General features: G+C 35.9%; 1 protein-coding gene and 1 pseudogene across 4 annotated transcripts in view; one reads left to right on the top strand and one right to left on the bottom strand.

The window, feature by feature from the left end:
- Positions 1 to 21,497, top strand: part of LOC311077822 (complement C3-like) — a 515,769-nt pseudogene that overhangs the window by 414,148 nt on the left and 80,124 nt on the right. The window lies entirely within an intron of this gene.
- Positions 1 to 21,497, bottom strand: part of LOC311077816 (complement C3-like) — a 277,870-nt gene that overhangs the window by 241,771 nt on the left and 14,602 nt on the right. For all 3 annotated transcript variants that reach the window (XR_014605002.1, XM_084106445.1, XM_084106446.1), the window contains exons 6-10: positions 8,180 to 8,262; positions 7,757 to 7,844; positions 2,833 to 2,935; positions 2,604 to 2,724; positions 1,822 to 1,937 (exon numbers count right to left, since the gene is read on the bottom strand). Coding sequence is in view for 2 of the 3 variants with exons in the window: in XM_084106445.1 (XP_083962571.1) it covers positions 1,822 to 1,937; positions 2,604 to 2,724; positions 2,833 to 2,935; positions 7,757 to 7,844; positions 8,180 to 8,262 (511 nt within the window). In the remaining variant the exon portion in view is untranslated. The remainder of the gene's footprint in view (positions 1 to 1,821; positions 1,938 to 2,603; positions 2,725 to 2,832; positions 2,936 to 7,756; positions 7,845 to 8,179; positions 8,263 to 21,497) is intronic.

The raw sequence follows: 21,497 nt of genomic DNA, 5'->3' as shown, positions 1-21,497 counted from the left end.
TGGTTTTGCACTCCACTTTCCACTGGTTTTGAATTCTTTGTCTATGTAAACATGCCCCAGATGGATGACTGTTGCACCACATCTCACTGGATGAATTCCACGTTTTCAGAAATCACCTCTCAAGACTCTGCCTTCTTTTCTATTCATTACCCACATAGCAACATTGTGACGGTCGAGATCCAGCCTACATGCAGCATGGAATGACGGCCCTTGGGTGGCTTTAATGGTAGCAGCCAAAAAAAGTCAAAAGATATAATGAGAGTTAAGAGCTCAACTAATGGAAACACCAATCACTGTTATGCAGAGGTGGACGAAGTACACAACTTCCTTACTTGAGTGAAAGTACAGATACTACTGGTCAAATATTACTCCGTTACAAGTAAAAGTTGTAAAGACCTATTTTTACTTAAGTAAAAGTACAGAAGTACTAGTTTTTAAAAATACTTAAGTATCAAAAGTAAAAAGTAAATGTCAATGCATTGTTTTATTATTGTTGCATTGTTGTATGTAATACTTAAAGTACCGTATGCCTCTGAATCTACGCCTGCCTTCCTACCCTCATATCAATATCAAATTTATTTCTAGAACACAGTTCCAGTAGTGGAATTGAATGTGAGATTGAATGTGAGATCGAATAAGTGCACTCAATAACGTCCACAATGGTTTCGGACACCCAAATGGCTGTTCCCTCAAATAATGCCCTATTTAAAGTTTTTCGGCTTTTAGTATGAATATGTTAGCCTTACTGTTATCTATAAGCTAGTGTGCTCCAAAAAAGTGACAAAAGTCGCATTTAGAAGACCAAACCCAACGTTGAAAATGAAAATCAGGTTTATGTCAGAATCCAATGTCAGATTGACATTGATCTCCAACGTTGGACAGACGTTGTATTGTGGTTGAAAATTAAAATCGGGTTGACGTCAGAATCCAACATCAGTCGGGTTCTGACGTCAACCCGACTTTTATTTTCAATCAATATCCAACGTCAATCTGACGTCGGGTTCTGATGTCAATCAGATGCAGGGTTCTGACGTCAACCCGACTTTCATTTCCAACCAAAATGCAACCCCTGCAACCAAAATCATCCACTGACTGATGTTACTTTCTACTCAAGGAACTTGACAGATTTGTAGTGGAGTAAAAAGTACAATATTTGTCTTTCAAATGTAGTGAAGTTAAAGTAAAAAGTTTCCAGAAAAAATAATACTCAAGTAAAGTACAGATACTCAAAAAGTGTACTTAAGTACAGTACTCAAGTAAATGTACTTTGTTACTGTCCACCTCTGCTGTTATGGTGACTTCAAATGAAACACATTAGAGTTAAACCTCTGTTAATTCTCAATAAAAACTTCTGTAGACGTATGACAGAAATAAAGTAAGTCTGGTTAGTAATAAGTGAAGCTGGTAATGCTGTTTGTGGAGTTGTTTAACATGTGGCATTGCTATGGCCTGCTTGTGGCCCAGATCTGGCAAACAGGAGCGGTCTGCCCAAAGGCCGCCATTCCACACTGCATGTGGGCCAGATCATCTTTCCACGGGTGCCAGATGTGGGCCGGATTTCGGCCGTCAAAATATTGCTATGTGGGTAGCACTGCTCTGTTGACAAATTGTACAGGTGGTGAAGTTAAACAGCACAGCATTTAAAGGTAATTTCCAATTATTAATATCACAGTATTTACTAGTATTTTGGTACTGATGTGTGAATTTTATCTTAACAGTCTCTTAATCTTAAATGGTATCTTAAAAGCCATTGCTTGATGAACAGCAGATAATGGTGTATTTTGTCAAGTTTAATGTGTAAAATCAGCTATAGTTTTATACAGAGGTATCGAAGGGCATCCCAGGTTTGAAGAATTGTGGTGTTTTTTTGAAGTGGATGGTGTACGGTGACGTCACAATCTGAATGCCTCTCCTTTCTGCTTCCACCATTTCACTGCCTGAAACACACACACAAACAAACACACACACAGACACGATTAGCCTCTCATATTAGGACTGGGCGATATATCGCATCACATTGTTATGCGCATCTCGTCAGTAAAGCCGGTTCCTTGATTAGTAGTAAATCGCCATCACCTGCTTTCAGATGGAGCGGCATTTACTACAAAGAGCCGTAGTTAACTGACAAGCTGAGCCAAATCACATCAATATCGAGGACGTATCGCCAGCGATAATTATATGGCTCAGCTTGTCAGTTAACTACGGCTCTTTGTACACAGCAAAAACTCCAGTGTTAAATTAACACTCCTGGGAGTGTATATGAACACTCAAGAGTGTTGAAGTTAATGAGATAATTAAGTGATTAATTTAGTGATGATTAAACATTATTGAAGACAACTGATGTTAACAAGCAGAATCACTGAAGGAGAAAATCACAAATTGTAAGCCACTGTTATGGCGATCATTGTTTGCTTTAGTTGGGCTCTTGACCCTTAAATCATTAACTTTAGATTTTGTTTTGCGATTTACTACTAATCAAGGAACCGGCTTTACTGACGAGATGCGCATAACAATGTGATGCGATATATCGCCCAGCCCTATCTCATATACAATCACACACAGGCATGTAAACATACAGATGTACAGTATCTGTCGAGTCTTACCACTTTCTGTTAAAAGACTGGCTGAAACATAGATTGATCGTCCAACCAGCTGCCTAATGTCTGGAAAGGTCTTAGTGATCATCTCCCTGCTCAGTTCTGCTGTACCTTCTCCTTCCCTAATCTATTCATATGAGAAAGACAATAACAGTCTAAGATGCAGTAAAAATGTAACTTCTTGTAAATTCTAGGTAAGGAGAAATGAGATCCTAGATGATTTAATGTCTCTCACCTGAACTCTCTGCAGAGAAGTAGGAATACTTGTTTTCTTCTCACCGTCCATCACACCAAACATCACAAACGCATTTCCTTCCACCTTCTTTCCAAACAGGTACCTATAAAAGCACATACAATTTCTGCTGTAAAAACTGAATGTGACGACAACTGTGCTAGATCCAGATCCAGTTTCATTACATAGAAAAAAAGCAGCTTGAACATTTTCTGTTCCACTGAAGAAAGAAAGGAGCCATTTTGCCATTTAACTTTGATCTGATCAAAAAAAACGACTTAGCTGGTGTAACCCAATGATGTCAGATTGATTCAGTCATAAAACCAGTTAATTTAAATGTTACCACGTGATTCACGTTTTAGGATAAGTTTTGGTTGCTCATTGTGCGTTATTTAGTAGTATCAAGCATTGCATTAGATTTTGCAGTTAGCTTGTCAAGCTTGCATCAGTTGATGCTCAGCTGATCCATGTTTCCTATAGGAATACAACGCCTGTCACAGAATTCCTATTTAAGATGCTTTTCAGTTATGCTTCAGCTGCTTTCATTGTGCTGCTCAAGAGCTAATTACCCTCCACATTCTCCAGCTCTTGTCCACAGTCAGAATTTAGCTTCTGACATTCCCTAATGTCCCACATAGCAACATTTTGACGTCCCAGATCTGGCCCACATCTGGCACACGTTGAAAGATGATCTGTTTGACTGTTTTTACATCAAATATGCCACATGTCAGCCAAGAGCAAAGAAATAAACCAGAACTGGACCTTATCTGAGCCTTATCTAACCAGACTGACTTTATTTCTGTCAGACGTCTACAGAAGATTTTATTAGAATTAACAGAGGTTTAACTCTAATGTGTTTCATTTGAAGTCACCATAACAGTGATTAGTGTTTCCATTAGTTGGGCTCTTAACTTTTATTATATATTTTATCTTTTTTGGCCGTTGTGACAGTGTGTTTGTCAAACACATTTGCTGCAGCAAAGAAAGCTAAAATGAAATGAAATTAGATCAGGTGATGATGGTTACCTGTTGATGGTTTTATAATGATTATTCATATAATCATCATGAAATAGACTGATCCACTGATGTTTTTTGAATCTAACAATTATGTTGTTCCATTAATAAATTCATATTACAAACTCTGTTACTGCAGAATGAGATCCAGCAATATTATAACAATCGAACAATATAACAGTCTATTTCATGATGATTATAAAGCCATCAACAGGTAACCATCATCACCTGATATCATTTCACATGAGCTTCTTTTGCTGCTGCAAATGTGTTTGACAAACACACTGAGTTTGACAAACACACACGGCCAAAAAAGACAAAATATACAATAATTATATGGCCGGATCTGGGCCGAAACAATGTTGGGACATTGATGTGTTACATATATCATTAATGTTGCTTCTATACAACCAATTCAAACTTTATGCTATTTGTCACAGAAGTGGTCCTGAAAGAATTACATACAAATCTATTTTATATCAATATGTTTACACATTATAGATTCATTCATACAGTGAGCCATATATACAGAGGTGGGTAATCCAGGGGCCTAAGAGTAAAAGTCCTGCCATATGTTTATTCCACCCATAAACTCAGTCAGCTGATTTCACTAATTAGTTCTCTCTCCTGTCTGAATTAGCAAATCCAGGTGATTGGAACAAAATACTGAGGAGGACTTTTACTTTCTGAACCTGAACTTTACACCTCTGCATAGCAATGCCACATGTCAGCCAAGAGCAAAGAAATAAACCAGAACTGGACCTTATCGTAGACAAAAAATCTGTGTATACTAAATATGGAGTAATTTCAGCCACAGCCTCAGATGAAATTCACTGAAGATAAAAGAAGACATTAAATCTGTGAAGATCTCAGCAGAGGAGGATTAAACAACTCCACAAACAGCATTACCAGCTTCACTTATTACTAACCAGTAGGGCTGGGCGATATATCGCACGATATTGTTATGCGCATCTCGTCAGTAAAGCCGGTTCCCTTGATTAGTAGTAAATCGCCATCACCTGCTTTCAGATGGAGCGGTGTTAAATTAACACTCTTGGGGCTGGGAGTGTATATGAGTCCACACTCAAGAGTGTAAAGTGTTAAAATATGAGTGTTAAATTAACACTCAAGAGTGTTAAAGTTAATGACATAATTAAGTGATTAATCAAGTGATGATTGAGCATTATTGAAGACACCTGATGTTAACAAGCAGAATCACTGAAGGAGAAAATCACAAATTGTAAGTTACCATTATGGCGATGGGTGTTTGCTTTAGTTGGGCTCTTGACCCTTATATGTTTACTTTAATTTTTACTGTTGTTTGTATGCTGTTATTGATTTCTAACAGTTAAATGAACAAAGAAAAGTGTGATCTGATAGTGTTGGTTATGTTTTGACATAATCATGCTGTGATCTGAAAAATGAAACTTATTGAAATAGTTTGGTTTAACTTGTTAGCAGCAGCTTTGTGATTCTTCAACCTACAATTATCAGTACTTTACTTATAATTCAAAATATTTTATAAACATTGTTCTGATCAAAAGACTTTCAAATGAATTTTTTTAGAAACACAGACATCAATAATCAGCCTGTGAATCTCAACAATGGTGACAATAATAAAGCATGTTGCAGTGGCTGCCACCAATCACAACTCATTAATGGCTCCCATCATGCATTGAGGTATGAATAAATTATGATCTGAATTGTCTATGTAATTTACTTTTCCTAATTGAACATTCTGCTCGTCACCACTGTTGAGATGCATAGACTGAATCTTGACGTCTGTGTGTGCCTAAAAGAAAGTTGTTGTTTTTTTAAACAACTTTTAAAAAATCCTTTATATTATATCAGAAATTCTGGATATTTATGCAGATTCACAGTTATGCTGTAACCAACAACATAAATCAGTTATAACATTAGCATATAACTGGCAGTTATAACTCAGATACAACAGCCAAACAAAATCTAAAGTTAATAATTTAAGGGTCAAGAGCCCAACTAAAGCAAACAATAATCGCCAGAACGGTGGCTTACAATTTGTGATTTTCTCCTTCAGTGATTCTGCTTGTTATCATCAGGTCTCTTTAATAATGCTCAATCATCACTAAATTAATCACTTAATTATCTCATTAACTTCAACACTCTTGAGTGTTCATATACACTCCCAGGAGTGTTAATTTAACACTGGAGTTTTTGCTGTGTACAAAGAGCCGTAGTTAACTGACAAGCTGAGCCATATCGCATTAATTATCGCTGGCGATACGTAGCAAAAAATTAAAGCAAATATTTCGAATCAAACAAAATAATAGGACAATTCAGCTGCATAATTTATTCATGTTGCAATGCATGCTAGGAGTTTTGTACTATGCTGGTACCCAGCATGCATTGCAGCAAGGTACTTTTGATTGTCACCATTGTTGAGATTCATATGCTGATTGTTGATTGTTGATGTCTGTGTGTGTCATCATAAACTGACTTTTTCGTGCTCATGTTTGTTGAAGTCTTCTAACTGATTGTTATATTGTTGGATCTCATGTTTCAGTAACACAGGTTTTGTGATATGAAAAAAAAAAAATATTAATGTGATAACCTAATTGTTAGTTTATAAAACTCTCAGTGAATCAGTCTATTCCATGATGATTATAAAACCATCAACAGGTAACCATCATCACCTGATCTCATTTCACTTTAGCTTTCTTTGCTGCTGGAAATGTGTTTGACAAACACACTGTCACAGCGGCTAAAAAAAAATAAAAGATATAATACAAGTTAAGAGCCCAACTAATGGAAACACTATTCACTGTTATGGTGACTTCAAATGAAACACAGAGTTAAACCTCTGTTAATTCTCAATAAAAACTTTTGTAGAAGTCTGCCAGAAATAAAGTCAGTCTGGTTAGTAATAAGTGAAGCTGGTAATGCTGTTTGTGGAGTTGTTTAATCCTCCTCTGCTGAGATCTTCACAGATTTAATGTCTTCTTTTCTCTTCAGTTGATTTCATCTTAGGCTGTGGCTGAAATTACTCCATATTTAATATACACAGATTTTTTGGCTACATAATATGTGATTTTTTACACAGGAAAAAGAACCTACAAGGTTGAATATCTTAATATATATTTTCTAAAATAATTCATTATAATACATTTTAAAAAAACATTTTTTGTTATTTATAGGCCTAGGCCTGAGGGATGAAACGAGAGTTAAATTCAAAAAGAAAAAGAGGAAATCATAAAGCAGTTAGCCACTTTTGCTTGTGGATGAAAAATGTTTGGATATAAAATCCATTTTTAATTAAAATAAATTAACAACATATTCAAGAGATGAACCATTCCACCGAATGGGTGACATTTATGTCCCCAGAACATCATATGTATAAAATTGCTATGACAATTTTGGGATTTCGTAATAAAAATAAATAATATCGTTAAGGATAAAACGTGGGTCACATTAGTAGGGTTATGTATTCACAAAATAAATGAGCAGCAGTTTCTTCAAAAAGACCACAAAATGAGCAAGTTTAATCAATATCAAGATATTTACAGATAGATATTTAAACGTGTCGTTCAAATCTTTTAAGTTGTTGCGAGTGTGATAACGCGTCGTAGGTCACATGATAACGTCAACATGGCAGATGTCCGGTTCGCATTCATACTCAACGAGATCTGGCTATAAAGTACCTACTCTTTTAGCGCTCGTTAAGTAAGTACGTATTGAAATTAAGTACCTACTCATTGAGTATGCGGTTTCGAACGCAGCCCTGGATTTGCTAATTCAGCAGGAGAGAGAACTAATTAGTGAAATCAGCTAACTGAGTTTATGGGTGGAATAAACATATGGCAGGACTTTTACTCTTTGGCCCCTGGATTTCCCACCTCTGTATATATATATTATAAGACAATTTGTGTTGTCTTACCTGGCTTTGATGTCGACTGTCAGGCTCTCGTCACCCACATAGAAGAATGACTTACTGGGTTTTAATTTCACTTCAAATGTTGGAAGCACTATAAACCAAACCAGAGAAAAGACACAAATAAATAAATATTTTTGAAATAACAAAAATTCCAAGGCACTCGCATGGTTAAGCGTTAAAGGCCTTTAATAAATTGCTAAATCATAGATTTGTCTTAAAGTGTTTCGTTTGAACACAGCCTTCCTCTGTATCCTCAGGAGCGCCTTGAAATATTTTGTAGTTTCATTCTCTCATATCCAATGAGAACCAATGAATACTACACATGAGCTTATACCCCCTTTAGCACACTCAGTTGTCTTGTTTTAAAATAAATATTTTTCAGTTCTTATTCATACACAACATACATTTTGTTGACACACATCTTACCATATTCTTTGACCTCAAAGTCTGTAATAAACTTCTTCTGAGGAGTGTTTGTGTACCGAGTGACAACCTTCCAGATCCCAGGACTGAAACATTCAGAAAACAAACATGAACATGTCCGATTTTTATATTTAAACGATGATAACACCATGAACAGGGTGACCCGAGCTAGCAAAATGAGTCCGAATGAATACATTTTCAAAAATTAGATCTTGTTATTTTCACATTTCCCATTAAAGAAAACCCTCAAACTTGAAATCGGACAAAACAATTACTGAGCTACACCTGTTAGAAGTCGATAGAGTCAGCAAAGTCAGAAAAGAAAATCGAGGTTTACAAAACAAAATCACCTAGCAACCATACCTTAAAATCTCTGATAATAACATCAACTTAGGTACACACCAAGTCAAAACCAGATATAGACAAGGCTCTATGCTTACATTTCTTTTAGGGAAATTTAGAAACACCTTCTGATCAATGACAGATATCAACCTTCCCATTATGAGGCGATATTTGAGTCCTAAAAATGATTTGCCAGGGCACCTTTGTAAGGGCATTTTTCTAACCTTATAAAATGTGAAATCTTTTGTGTCAAATTCATACATTTATATTTATAAATTGAGTTAAAATAATAATACACAATCAGGAAGAAGTTACCAATCAAATGAAATGTGAAAAATTCATATTTCCACTGAAGAGGTGGCATAGAAAATAGTAAACAGGTGGTATTTAGGTAGGCTATATTTATAGACTGTTTAATGTGGCTCAGTAGTGGCATGAATGCATTAAAGTCACATTCATGATAACAATGTTATACGATTAATGTTTTAAATAGAAGGTTTTGAATATAGAGATATTAAATTATTTAAAGGACACCTATTTTGCAAAATTCACTTTTACATGACGTTTGAACATAAATGTGTGTTTGCAGTGTATGAACACAACCACCCTACTTTATAAAAATCCACAAAGTACACAGCAAAATCCCCAGTGTTAAATTAACACTCCTCAGTGTACATATGTGTCCACACTACAGAGAGTTAAAATTAACACTGAAGCAGTGTTGAATTTAATGAGATAATTAAGTGATTAATTAAGTGATGATTGGCCGTTAGTGCTAACCCAGCAGGCACACAACGTCATAAGCAGAGGTGGAAAGTCCAGGGGTCAGAAAGTAAAAGTCCTGCCATATATTTATTCCACCCATGAACTAACACAGCAAAAACTCCAGTTTTAAATGAACTCTCCTGGGAGTTTATTTGGCTCCAGACTCAAGAGTGTTAAAGTTAATGAGATAATTTAGTGATTGATTGAGTGATGATTGAGCATTATTGAAGACACCTGATGTTAACAAGCAGAATCACTGAAGGAGAAAATATCTTTTTTTAAGTTGCCATTATGGTGATCAGTGTTGGCTTTAGTTGGGCTCTTGAACCTTAAACTAATATCGTTAGATTTTGTTTGGCTGTTCTATCAGTGTTATAACTCTCAGATGAACAAAGAGAAAAGCTGATCAGGTCATTTTGGTTGTGTTTCGACACAATCATCTTTTGACTTGAATCACAAAGCTCATTCAGAGAGTTAGGTTTACCTTGCTGATTACAGCAGTCTATGATTATACAATATACTCTTATCAATATAATCAGCATTTTCAAAATAATCCAAAAGATTTCTTTAAAGTTGTCCTGATCAAACACTTTGAAAAGTTTTTTTTTTTTTGGACACACTGACACCAAGAATCAGCCTGTGATTCTCAACAATGGTGACAATAATAAAGCATGTTGCAGTGCATTCTGGGTACCACCAATCAAAACTCATTCATGGCTCCCATCATGCATTGCGGTATGAATAAATTATGATCTGAATTGTCTTACTAATTTCCTTTCCCTAATTGAATATTCTTTTTGTCACCATTGTTGAGATTCATACACTGATTCTTGATGTCTGTGTGCGCCTTAAAGAAAGTTTTTTTTTATTTTTTTTTATTTCAGAACAACTTTTAAGAAATCATTTGGATTATAATGACAAATCTGGATATTATTCTGTAGAATCACTGTGATGCTGTTATGACCAATATACATATAAGTCAGAGATTAGACTCTAAATGAGTTCAGTGATTCAGGTTAAATGATGATTATGTTCAAATATAACCAACACCACCTGTTCACCTTTTCTCTTTGCTCATCTGGCTGTTATAACTCAGATACAGCAGCCAAACAAAATCTAAAGTTAAACATTTAAAGGTCAACTGCCCAACTAAATCAAACACCGATATCCATAATGGTAACTAAAATTGTGATTTTTCTCCTTCAGTGATTCTGCTTGTTAACATCAGGTGTCTTCAATAATGGTCAATCATCACTCAATCAATCACTTAATTATCTCATTAACTTTAACACTCTTGAGTCTGGAGCCAAATAAACTCCCAGGAGAGTTCATTTAAAACTGGAGTTTTTGCTGTGTGAGTTCATGGGTGGAATAAATATATGGCAGGACTTTTACTTTCTGACCCCTGGACTTTCCACCTCTGGTCATAAGAGGTTGATATTTGGTTGAATTTTGGTTGCGACGTCGGATGACCAAAATCCAACACCACCTCAACGTCTAACACCAACGTTAAGTTGACATCCAATACTGATGTCAGCTGACATTGATATTTTGTTGTTTTTAGGTTGTGTCGTAAAGATACCAAAATCCAACGTCTCTATGACGTCATAATGTTGACGTCCACACAATGTCAAATTCTAACATCATTAGACATTGATATTTTGTTGGTTTCAGGTTGTGGTATTTACTAACCGAAATACAACGTCAAGCCAATGTCTCAAGACAACTTCATATTTGCGTCAAACGCTGACATTTAGCCGTGAGGTATGGTGACCAAACCCTACTAGCTAGATGCAAAAATATCCTAAAAATATCCAACAGTTTGTTGCCAAAAAAATTCTATTTACAGATACGGGGAGCACCCAAGGCTGCGGGGCTGAAAGCAATGGATATATACAACAAGCAGCCGCACTCACAGCAAAGTCATTCCTTTTGTTGACCATTGGGCATTAGGCATGGATGCCATTTGAGTAGGGCTGCTTCCTTTGTTCACTGCATTGCCACCAGCACGGGCTTGCATGTAGCTAGTAGGGTTGGGGAACTCGTAGTGCGTCACAGCTACGACGCACTACGCACTACCTTGACGTCATAATGGAAACGTCCACACAACGTCAAATTCTAACATTATTAGACGTTGATATTTTGTTGGTTTCAGGTTGTGGTATTAACTAACCAAAATACAACGTCTCAAGACAACGTCATATTTGTGTCAAACACTGACATTTAGTCGTGATGTGTGGTGACCAAACCCCAACGTCACCTGGACGTCATAATGTTGACGTCCACACAACGTCAAATTCTAACATCATCAGACGTTGGTATTTTGTTAGATTTAGGTTGTGGTATTAACTAACCAAAATACAACGTCAAGCCAACGTCTCCTGACAACGTCATATTTGCGTCAAACACTGACATTTATTCGTGAGGTATGGTGAACAAAACCCAACATTACCTTGAAATCATAATATTGACGTCCACACAACGTCAAATTCTAACATCATCAGATGTTGATATTTTGTTGGTTTTAGGTTGTGGTATTTACTAACCAAAATACAACGTCAAGCCAACGTCTCAAGACAATTTCATATTTACGTCAAACACTGACATTTAGTCGTGAGGTATGGTGACCACAACCTAATATGTCCTTAACGTCATAATGGTAACGTCCACACAATGTAAAATTCTAACATCATTAGACGTTGATCTTTTGTTATTTTTAGGTTGTGTTGTAAAGTAGCTAAAATCCAACGTTGAGACAACGTCTCAAACCAACGTCATATTGACATAAAATACTGACATTTAGTCATGAGGTATGGTGACCAAAAACCAACGTCTCTTTAAAATCATAATGGTAACGTCCACACAACGTCAAATTCGAACATCATTAGTTGTTGATCTTTTGTTATTTTTAGGTTGCGCGTTGTAAAGTAACTAAAATCCAATGTTGAACCAACGTCTCAAACCAACGTCATATTGATGTAAAATACTGACATTTAGTGGTGAGGTATGGTGACCAAAATCAAACGTCATCTTGATGTCATTATGATAACGTCCACACAATGTCAAATTCTAACATCATTAGACATTGATATTTTGTTGATTTTAGGTTGGGGGATTTACTAACCAAAATACAACGTCAAGCCAACGTCCCAAGACAAGCCAACGTCCCAAAAACACTGAAATTTAGTTGTGAGGTATGGTGTAGAGGTCTTCTTGGATCCTATAATCTGTACCCAACCCGAATCACTTCTTACCCGAACCTGACGTGCATAAATAATTTTATTTAAAGAAAAACCCAACCCGAGTCAGACCCGAGTCCGACCCAACCTGACAGCATTTCTTTTCTAACCTGACTGGACCCAAACATAAATGGCACTGACGTGTGCAAAGCAAAGTCTGTCAAGAAGAATCCCGGTGTCCTGCTGACTTATTTGGCTGCTGCTCCATTATTCATTTATTTACTTGAAGCCCTGCATGAACACGCAGTGTAATGAAGCGAGTGCCTTTTCCTGTTGGATCTCATAGTTCTGTGTGCAAGGTTACAAACATTTGTTCCTTTTCTAGAAGCATTTCTCAAAATTGCACTTGACATGATTGGCAAGTACGTACAAATTGCTGAAATGTCAATCACTCATCACTGTAACTTCAGTACATCCTATAACTTAATTGTATCTTATACCTGACCTTAAGATGATCGTTGGAACGGTAGGCAAAAACGTGGAGCAACGTCTAAATGCATAAGCAACCTTACGCAGAGTCCATTAAGTGCGGATTCGGAGAGAACTTAATAACGTTGTCATAGATTTGTTTTAAATCACTAATAAAGTTTTGTTAAATGCCTGACAGTTTAAAATAATTTGGGTCTTCTCAGGTCCATATTGAAAAAGCACATTTAGAGGCCAGAGACCTGAGGCCACTAATACCGAACCCAACCTGTGTCCAAGGCACTCATTTAAGTTTTAGACCCGAACTCGCTTGGACCTCGGGTTTTTGGATCAAAGTGTACCTGTGAAGACCTCTAGCATGGTGACCAAAACCCAACGTCTCCTTAACGTTTTAATGGTAACGTCCACACAAGGTCAAATTCTAACATCATTAGACGTTGAAGTTTTGTTGGTTTTAGGTTGTGATATTAACTAATCAAAATCCAATAGCAAGCCAACATCTCAAGATAACGTCCTACTGACGTCAAAAACTGACAGTTAGTCATGAGGTATATGATGACCAAAACCCAAGGTCTCCTTAACATCATATTGACATCAAATACTGACATTTAGTCGTGAGGTATGGTGACCAAAACCCAACATCTTCTTGATGTCATTATGGTAACATCCACACAACATCAAATTCTAACATCATTAGATGTGACATTTTACAATTTACTTGTAACATTAACTTACCAAAATCAAACGTCAAGCCAACGTCATATTCACGTCAAACACTGACATTTCGTCATGAGGTATGGTGACCAAAACCCAACGTCTCCTAAACAATGTTAACATCCACACAACATGAAATTCTAACATCATTAGACACTGATATTCTTGGGGGTTTAAAGTTGTGTTGTAAAGTAACATATATTCAACATCTTTCCAACGTCAACAACTGCTAATTCTAACATACACCTAGATATTTTCTTGGTTTTAAGTTGTGTTGTAAAGTAACTAAAATCCAACATTGTGCCAACTTCTCAAGCTAACGTCATATTGATGTCAAATACAAAACGTGAATGAATGTGTTGTTGGGTCACAATCTCACTTCTAAATTGTCGTGAGGTATGGTGGTCTAAACCCAGCTATGTCACAATGTTAACATCTAGACAAAACAACATTCCAATTATTAGATGTTGTTGTTTTGTTGACTGCACATCATGGTTACTAACCAAAACACAAACGTCAGCATGCTAATGTACATATACATCTCAAATAGGATACAGGCAACATTAGACATATTTGATATGATTTCAGTTGTGGTGTTGGGTAAGACAAATCAATGTCTAAAATACCCCAACTTCATACTTATGTGTAATACAGACTGAAGTCTTTGTGACCTAGTAAACATCAAACTTCCTGTAAGCATGGCTCTTTATTTTATTTAAGGTGATAGTTCAGATTATCCATATTTTCTGGTCCATGCAAGTGTAATAGATCAAGTTTACCCAGTGTGTTCCCTGTCAGAAGAACAAGCTCTTCACCAGGAGTGTGCTGATCTAAAATGAATGAACTACCTGCAAGCAAGCAAGCAACTGAAAGACTGAAAGTGCGCACAACAACACACATTGGTTTGGGATTTATTAATGGTTTATACTTTTTTCTACAATTATATAATGAATCCTAAACCACCTTGTGTTGTTTTGCATATTTTTTTTATAAATATATCAGCTGGGTTGCTGCTCAAAATGATGTTGTTTGCAGGTGTAGCCTATAAACTTTATTCATTTTGGAGCAGCACACTTGTTCATTCTCATAAGAGAAAATACTTTATGGTTCAAATTTGGATGATCTTTTTGGAACAGCAAATACACTGTGTGGGTGAAATGTGAACTACCTCTTTAAGTTGTGCCTTTGGGTAATCAAAATCTCCTAAGTCACAATACAGCAGTTTGTCAGTGACTAATGAATACAGGTATAGTGACAGCGTAACAGTAATCAACATCTGTATAGCATACGTCAAACGACCTGACAAATGTTTTAGCTGTTTTATCAGGGCTACTTATCAGGTGAGTTGGACCTCATGGCCCTGAAATTTTGGTTATAGCGTTTATAACACATGGCCTTAATTTGGATTCAATGAGACACAGACATAAATTTATTTATCAAGTGTGCTTCATAACAGTGCAGCTGTCAGACAAACGCAGTAATTATTATTATTATTATTCTTTATTTCAGACTCATGGGTATACTCATTAGTATACAATAATGATGATAATATGAATAACAATAATAATAAAATCAATTTAGCCTATTGACGTGTGTAAAAAAAACTGTAGAATGTTGCAGGTAACCAAAGAATTTTGAAATTGATTCCTAACCAATCACAGGTAGGCATCAAAGACCTCACGTTTCCTCTCCAGCTGTTGAACTGCGCGGGCACTGCACTGCACACATTTCATTTTCAACATCCTGATATACCTGCTGTGGACGGTGAGCAGAGGTGGAAAGTCCAGGGGTCAGAAAGTAAAAGTCCTGCCATATATTTATTCCACCCATGAACTCACACAGCTAAAACTCCAGTGTTAAATGAACTCACTGGAGTCACTCAGATACTCAGATACAACAACCAAACAAAATCTAACGGTATTAGTTTAAGGTTCAAGAGCCCAACTAAAGCCAACACTGATCACCATAATGGCAACTTAAAAAAATGAGACACCTGATGTTAGCAAGCAGAATCACCAAAGGAGAAAATCTGTTTTTTTAAGACACCGTTATGGTGATCAGTGTTTGCTTTAGTTGGGCTCTTGACCCATAAAGCATTAACTTTAAATTTTGTTTGGCTGTTGTATCTGAGTTATAACTCTCAGATGAACAAAAAGAAAAGGTGTTCAGGTGGTGTTGGTTATGATTTGATAATCATAAATTCACCTGAATATCAACTCTCATTTAGAGAGTCAGATTTACCTTGTTGATTACAGCAGCCTGTGATTCTACAGCAAATGATTTTTATCATTATCAATATAATCCAAAATATTTCTTAATTGTTCTGATAAAAATACTTAAAAAATTACTTTATTTAGACACACTGACATCAATTATCAGCCTGTGAATCTCAACAATGGTGACAATAATAAAGCATGTTGCAGTGCATTCTGGGTGCCACCAATCAAAACTCATTCATGGCTCCCATCATGCATTGCGGTATGAATAAATTATGATCTGAATTGTCTTACTAATTTCCTTTACCTAATTGAATATTCTGTTTGTCACCATAGTTGAGATTCATACACTGATTCTTGATGTCTGTATGTGCCTAAAAGAAAGATTTTGTTTTATCAGAACAACTTTTAAGAAATCCTTTAGACTAGTTAGAAAAAAAGTTCTTATGATGTAGAATCACAGTGATGCTGTAATCAACAATATACATTTAAGTCAGAGATTAGACTCTAAATGAGATCAGTGATTCAGGTGAAATTATGATTATGTCAAAACATAACCAACCTGATCAACTTTCTCTTTGTTAACCTAGCAGTTATAACTCAAGAGCCCAACTAAAGCAAACACTGATCTCCATAACGGTGTCTTAAAAAAATAGATTTTCTCCTTTGGTGATTCTGCTTGTTAACATCAGGTGTCTTCAATAATGCTCAATCATCACTCAATTAATCACTTAATGAGCTCATTAACTTTAACACTCTTGAGTGTTCATTTAACACTCATATTTTAACACTGACTCTGGAGCCATATAAACTCACAGGAGAGTTAATTTAACACTGGACTTTTTGCTGTGTAGATGAATTGGTCGTAGCCTTAAAAAATGACATGTGGTGCGAACGTGATTTATCTTATTTGATTTCCTTAACATGCTTAACAATTTTTTTTTTTTTTTTTACAAATTCTCGTAACACTTTACAATACGGGTGCACTAATAGGCATTAATTCATACTTGACTAATGCACAGATAATCATGACATTAGTTAATATGACACAATTATTACTGCATCAGCAACTAATATGGAGTCTAAATGATTAATAGATTAATTAATATATGAATAGTAATGAATTAAATCTGTCATAATGTATTAATTCCTTAATAATATATTTTATTAACTAATAGTGTAAATTAATGTGTTCAGTACCACAATGGGTCAAAGCTATGTACTTCAACTTTCAGTTGTCTGCTTTAATTAATCATTAATCATTAGCTAATGATTTGCAAAGGTATTACTATGTGACCATTAACTAATTGTTAAGTAATATGTCATAGTAAAATCCATAGTGTGGATGTCAAAACCAAAATGACATATTACAATTAGTTGATCATTTGTCTTAAGCTGTAAATTTACTCTCTGATTCTTGTAGCCATGTTAGATGATTCCTTCAGAGTGAACACGGGTGAATCTGACTGCAGTAGATGTGAAAGATATGAATAAAAATGATGTTATTTCCTGTATTTAGATCCTGTTTTCGGTCGAAGTCCACAGTAATCGATTGTCGAGTTCACGCGCATAGGTTTAGTTACCTATGATCACGCGCGTGAACTCGACAATCGATTACTGTAGTCCCTTTACCTTTTTAGTCCTTAAAAAGGGTTTACCCTCGTTTATTTCCAGAAACGCTGGCCGCAGAAAGTTATTACAAAGTAGCAAAAAAGTAACAAGTCGTAGCCTACAAAGCGGAGCTCTAGTGCTGGGGTCTCCAACACGTCGCTCGCGGCCTGATTGGAGGTCGCTCGCCAAGAGGCTGTTCACATATCGCGTCTTTTGCGCGCTCAAATGTAGGCGCGCGGTAAGCGTGCTCATAATTGAGGTGATGCGCTCGTTTTTTCCAGGCGCTGTCTGAAAGCTCAGTCAACAGGAAGGATGGGGGAGCACCCAAACACTACGGGTGTTTTTCTCTTCTCCGTAAATAAAACTTGTGGCAGAGCTACAGCAAGCGTTTTTCGGTGGTGGAAATCCATTAGCTACTACATCTTCTTTGTCATTGTGGAGATGCAGGGCATGGTTGCATAGCAATGACAGACGCCAGACGGGAAAATAGGACCAAATTTTACTATTAATAATAAAAGATAAGCTAAAGTGCATTGTAAATGTCAGTAATTTATCTTTTTTGACTCATTCTTTTTATAAAAAAATATTTAAAGTCTGAAATATGTGAGGTTTATCTTTTTCTAAAACCTTTTTTGTCAAACCTTTATTTTAACTTGTACACATTAGTATATACACAGGGTTAAAAAAAAACAAAAAACTTTCTTTTATGCACACACAGACGTCAAGATTCAGTCTATGCATCTCAACAATGGTGACGAGCAGAATATTCAATTAGGGAAAAGTAAATTACATAGACAAGTCAGATCATAATTTATTCATACCGCAATGCATGATGGGAGCCATTAATGAGTTGTGATTGGTGGCAGCCACTGCAACATGCTTTATTATTGTCACCATTGTTGAGATTCACAGGCTGATTATTGATGTCTGTGTTTCTAAATTAATTCATTTGAAAGTCTTTTGATCAGAACAATGTTTATTAAATATTTTGAATTATAAGTAAAGTACTGATAAACGTAGGTTCAAGAATCATAAAGCTGCTGCTAACAAGTTAAACCAAACTATTTCAATAAGTTTCATTTTTCAGATCACAGCACGATTATGTCAAAACTTAACCAACACTATCAGATCACATTTTACTTTGTTCATTTAACTGTTATAAATCAATAACAGCAGTACAAATTAAAGTAAACAGATAAGGGTCAAGAGCCCAACTAAAGCAAACACCCATCGCCATAATGGTAACTTACAATTTTGTGATTTTCTCCTTCGGTGATTCTGCTTGTTAACATCAGGTGTCTTCAATAATGCTCAATAATCACTTAATTAATCACTTAATTATCTCATTAACTTTAACACTCATATTTTAACACTTTACACTCTTGAGTGTGGACTCATATACACTCCCAGCCCCAGGAGTGTTAATTTAACACCGCTCCATCTGAAAGCAGGTGATGGCGATTTACTACTAATCAAGGAACCGGCTTTACTGACAAGATGCGCATAACAATATCATGCGATATATCGCCCAACCCTATCCCCAGTGTTAAATTAACACTGAAAAGTGAGAATTATATAAACTCTGAGCAGAGTGTTAAATGAACACTGAAGAGCCCAACTAAAGCAAACACCCATCACCATAATGGTAACTTACAATGTGTGATTTTCTCCTTCAGTGATTCTGCTTGTTAACAATTCATACTTGACTAATGCACAGATAATCATGACATTAGTTAATATGACAATTATTACTGCATCAGCAACTAATATGGAGTCTAAATGATTAATAGATTAATTAATATATGAATAGTAATGAATTAAATCTGTCATAATGTATTAATTCCTTAATAATATATTTTATTAACTAATAGTGTAAATTAATGTGTTCAGTACCACAATGGGTCAAAGCTATGTACTTCAACTTTTAGTTGTCTGCTTTAATTAATCATTAATCATTAGCTAATGATTTGCAAAGGTATTACTATGTGACCATTAACTAATTGTTAAGTAATATGTCATAGTAAAATCCATAGTGTGGATGTCAAAACCAAAATGACATATTACAATTAGTTGATCATTTGTCTTAAGCTGTAAATTTACTCTCTGATTCTTGTAGCCATGTTAGATGATTCCTTCAGAGTGAACACGGGTGAATCTGACTGCAGTAGATGTGAAAGATATGAATAAAAATGATGTTATTTCCTGTATTTACATCCTGTTTTCGGTCGAAGTCCACAGTAATCGATTGTCGAGTTCACGCGCATAGGTTTAGTTACCTATGATCACGCGCGTGAACTCGACAATCGATTACTGTAGTCCCTTTACCTTTTTAGTCCTTAAAAAGGGTTTACCCTCGTTTATTTCCAGAAACGCTGGCCGCAGAAAGTTATTACAAAGTAGCAAAAAAGTAACAAGTCGTAGCCTACAAAGCGGAGCTCTAGTGCTGGGGTCTCCAACACGTCGCTCGCGGCCTGATTGGAGGTCGCTCGCCAAGAGGCTGTTCACATATCGCGTCTTTTGCGCGCTCAAATGTAGGCGCGCGGTAAGCGTGCTCATAATTGAGGTGATGCGCTCGTTTTTTCCAGGCGCTGTCTGAAAGCTCAGTCAACAGGAAGGATGGGGGAGCACCCAAACACTACGGGTGTTTTTCTCTTCTCCGTAAATAAAACTTGTGGCAGAGCTACAGCAAGCGTTTTTCGGTGGTGGAAATCCATTAGCTACTACATCTTCTTTGTCATTGTGGAGATGCAGGGCATGGTTGCATAGCAATGACAGACGCCAGACGGGAAAATAGGACCAAATTTTACTATTAATAATAAAACATAAGCTAAAGTGCATTGTAAATGTCAGTAATTTATCTTTTTTGACTCATTCTTTTTATAAAAAAATATTTAAAGTCTGAAATATGTGAGGTTTATCTTTTTCTAAAACCTTTTTTGTCAAACCTTTATTTTAACTTGTACACATTAGTATATACACAGGGTTAAAAAAAACAAAAAAACTTTCTTTTATGCACACACAGACGTCAAGATTCAGTCTATGCATCTCAACAATGGTGACGAGCAGAATATTCAATTAGGGAAAAGTAAATTACATAGACAAGTCAGATCATAATTTATTCATACCGCAATGCATGATGGGAGCCATTAATGAGTTGTGATTGGTGGCAGCCACTGCAACATGCTTTATTATTGTCACCATTGTTGAGATTCACAGGCTGATTATTGATGTCTGTGTTTCTAAATGAATTTATCCGAATGTCTTTTGATCAGAACAATGTTTATTAAATATTTTGAATTATAAGTAAAGTACTGATAAACGTAGGTTCAATAATCATAAAGCTGCTGCTAACAAGTTAAACCAAACTATTTCAATAAGTTTCATTTTTCAGATCACAGCACGATTATGTCAAAACTTAACCAACACTATCAGATCACATTTTACTTTGTTCATTTAACTGTTATAAATCAATAACAGCAGTACAAATTAAAGTAAACAGATAAGGGTCAAGAGCCCAACTAAAGCAAACACCCATCGCCATAATGGTAACTTACAATTTTGTGATTTTCTCCTTCGGTGATTCTGCTTGTTAACATCAGGTGTCTTCAATAATGCTCAATAATCACTTAATTAATCACTTAATTATCTCATTAACTTTAACACTCTTGAGTGTAACTTTAACACTCATATTTTAACACTTTACACTCTTGAGTGTGGACTCATATACACTCCCAGCCCCAGGAGTGTTAATTTAACACCGCTCCATCTGAAAGCAGGTGATGGCGATTTACTACTAATCAAGGAACCGGCTTTACTGACAAGATGCGCATAACAATATCGTGCGATATATCGCCCAACCCTATCCCCAGTGTTAAATTAACACTGAAAAGTGAGAATTATATAAACTCTGAGCAGAGTGTTAAATGAACACTGAAGAGCCCAACTAAAGCAAACACCCATCACCATAATGGTAACTTACAATGTGTGATTTTCTCCTTCAGTGATTCT

This window comes from Abramis brama (genome assembly GCF_963993115.1).
Source record: "Abramis brama genome assembly, chromosome: 2".
In the NCBI taxonomy this organism is placed as follows: domain Eukaryota; kingdom Metazoa; phylum Chordata; class Actinopteri; order Cypriniformes; family Leuciscidae; genus Abramis; species Abramis brama.
Note: the sequence above shows the minus strand (reverse complement) of the source record. Positions and strands in the feature narration are given on the sequence as shown.